Source organism: Aptenodytes forsteri, unplaced genomic scaffold (genome assembly GCF_000699145.1).
Source record: "Aptenodytes forsteri isolate BGI_AS27 unplaced genomic scaffold, ASM69914v1 Scaffold258, whole genome shotgun sequence".
NCBI lineage: Eukaryota > Metazoa > Chordata > Aves > Sphenisciformes > Spheniscidae > Aptenodytes > Aptenodytes forsteri.
The window spans coordinates 1,340,432-1,342,125 of NW_008795250.1; the positions used below are offsets into that span (position 1 = coordinate 1,340,432).

At 58.2% G+C, this 1,694-nt stretch overlaps 1 protein-coding gene across 1 annotated transcript in view; it reads right to left on the bottom strand.

The window, feature by feature from the left end:
• LOC103898605 (zona pellucida sperm-binding protein 3) overlaps positions 1–925 on the bottom strand; it is a 3,919-nt gene extending 2,994 nt beyond the window's left edge. The window contains exon 1 of the mRNA XM_019471951.1: positions 524–925. Within this exon, the coding sequence (XP_019327496.1) occupies positions 524–925 (402 nt within the window). The remainder of the gene's footprint in view (positions 1–523) is intronic.
• Positions 926–1,694: the final 769 nt, after the last annotated feature.

The window sequence follows — 1,694 nt, forward strand, 5'->3', positions numbered from 1 at the left end:
GGGGAGGGATGACCTGCTCACCCTGGTGGCCCCAAGCCTCTCCCAGGGGAGAGAGACCACGTCCAGTTTAAGTTTTCTGTGAAGCAGCTTCATGCTACACCCAAGCAGCAGCAAGCAGCACCCAGATGCCTCCTAAGGTAGGCATCCGCTGCTGGCTTGCTGCAGTGGCTCCCAGCACCAGGTCATCTGGGCTCCACCCTGGAGGTGGCAGCAACAGCATAAATGGTCCTGGGATATTTCGATACCTCTGTATTCATCAGGAGAAAAAAAAAATAATTTCTCTGCCTCTTACATGCCCTTCCCTGCTCACACAACGCCAGAGCTAGCCCCTGGACCAGACAGAACAGCTTCTGCTGCCCTTGAAAAGCAGACTGAGATATTCAGCCTCTAGGAAAGGCTTTGGAGCATTTCCCCGAGCCCACCTATGCCACAGCCCCCCGCCAGTCTCAGCATCCCAAGGCACCGAGGTGCAAGCCAAGAGGCAGACCCCCACCCTAGGGCTCCAGCTCCCCCCCAGCCTTACCCTGAGGGTGCTGCCACACTCATGCAGCCCAGCCATGAAGGTCACCGTGGTCTCAGCAGCACTCCAGACTGCAGGCAAGCAGGCAGCCGAGCCCAGGGTCAGCTCTGCAGCCTTGACCAGGCGCCCCGTGCCAAAGAGGTCCCTGTGCACCGCGACCACCACCTGCGCCTCCTGGCATTGCACGGCCACAGGGTGCAGCGGGGCAGCAGCCTGGAGCTGGGAGACATCCACCCATGCCCAGAGAGAGGGCTGGGAGAAGGCACGGGGCTGCCCCGAGGAAGGATCCCCTCCATACCTCCATGGCTCTGCCTCCCCTCTAGGGAAGCCCCAGGGGTTGTAAGCAACCACTTCCCCAAAAACCCAGCAGAAAAGAGCAAACCCCAGGCTGCTTCCAGGCCTCATCCTGCCTACCAGGGTCCAGCACAAGGAGCAGCTGCTGCCCAGGGACCTTTTACAGCCCACACCTCCCACAGCCACTCCCACCCCAGGTGATGCTCAGCACACCTCCCATAAGGGCAACTGGCAACAGCTGAGAGCACCCAATTCCCTGGGGAACCCATTGTGGTGGGCTCTAATGAGCTAATGAGGTGCTGGATTGGGTCCCTTGTCCACAGGAGAGAGGCTGAGTTTGCTGTGCAGCCAAATGCAGTTTTTTCCCCTGTTTTTTGGTAACAACCAGCTCTGTAAGATGCACAGAGATGTGTCCTACCTTCAGACCGTATGCCCTGCCTCCAGATCATGGGGCCCTTCTGCAGCAGGGTCGCTGGGGGATGGCGTGGGGCGTGACACTTTCCCAAGGCAAACCCACTCTTCAGGTGCCCAAACTTGTCCCTGTCCCCAGCTCCTTCAAGGTGGTGATGATCCCTATCCCCAATCCCCAAGGGCAACTGGGGATTGCCAGGACATGAGGGACTCATGGCTGGCTCTTTGCTACTGAGCAAAAGTTGATTTTTTGGAGGAAGAAGGGGAAATTTAAACTTGAATCAAGTGGAAGAATAAAAGGAAAAGGGGGGATTGTGGAGGAGATCCCCATCGGTTGCCCTGAACCGCATCCCTGCGCCTGCGGGACCAGACTCCACACGGCGGTGTCCGCACTGGTGCGGCCACCCGTGTTCCCTTGTGTTTCCTTGTTCTTCCCGGGATTTTAGCAAACGGGAGGAAAATGCTGGTG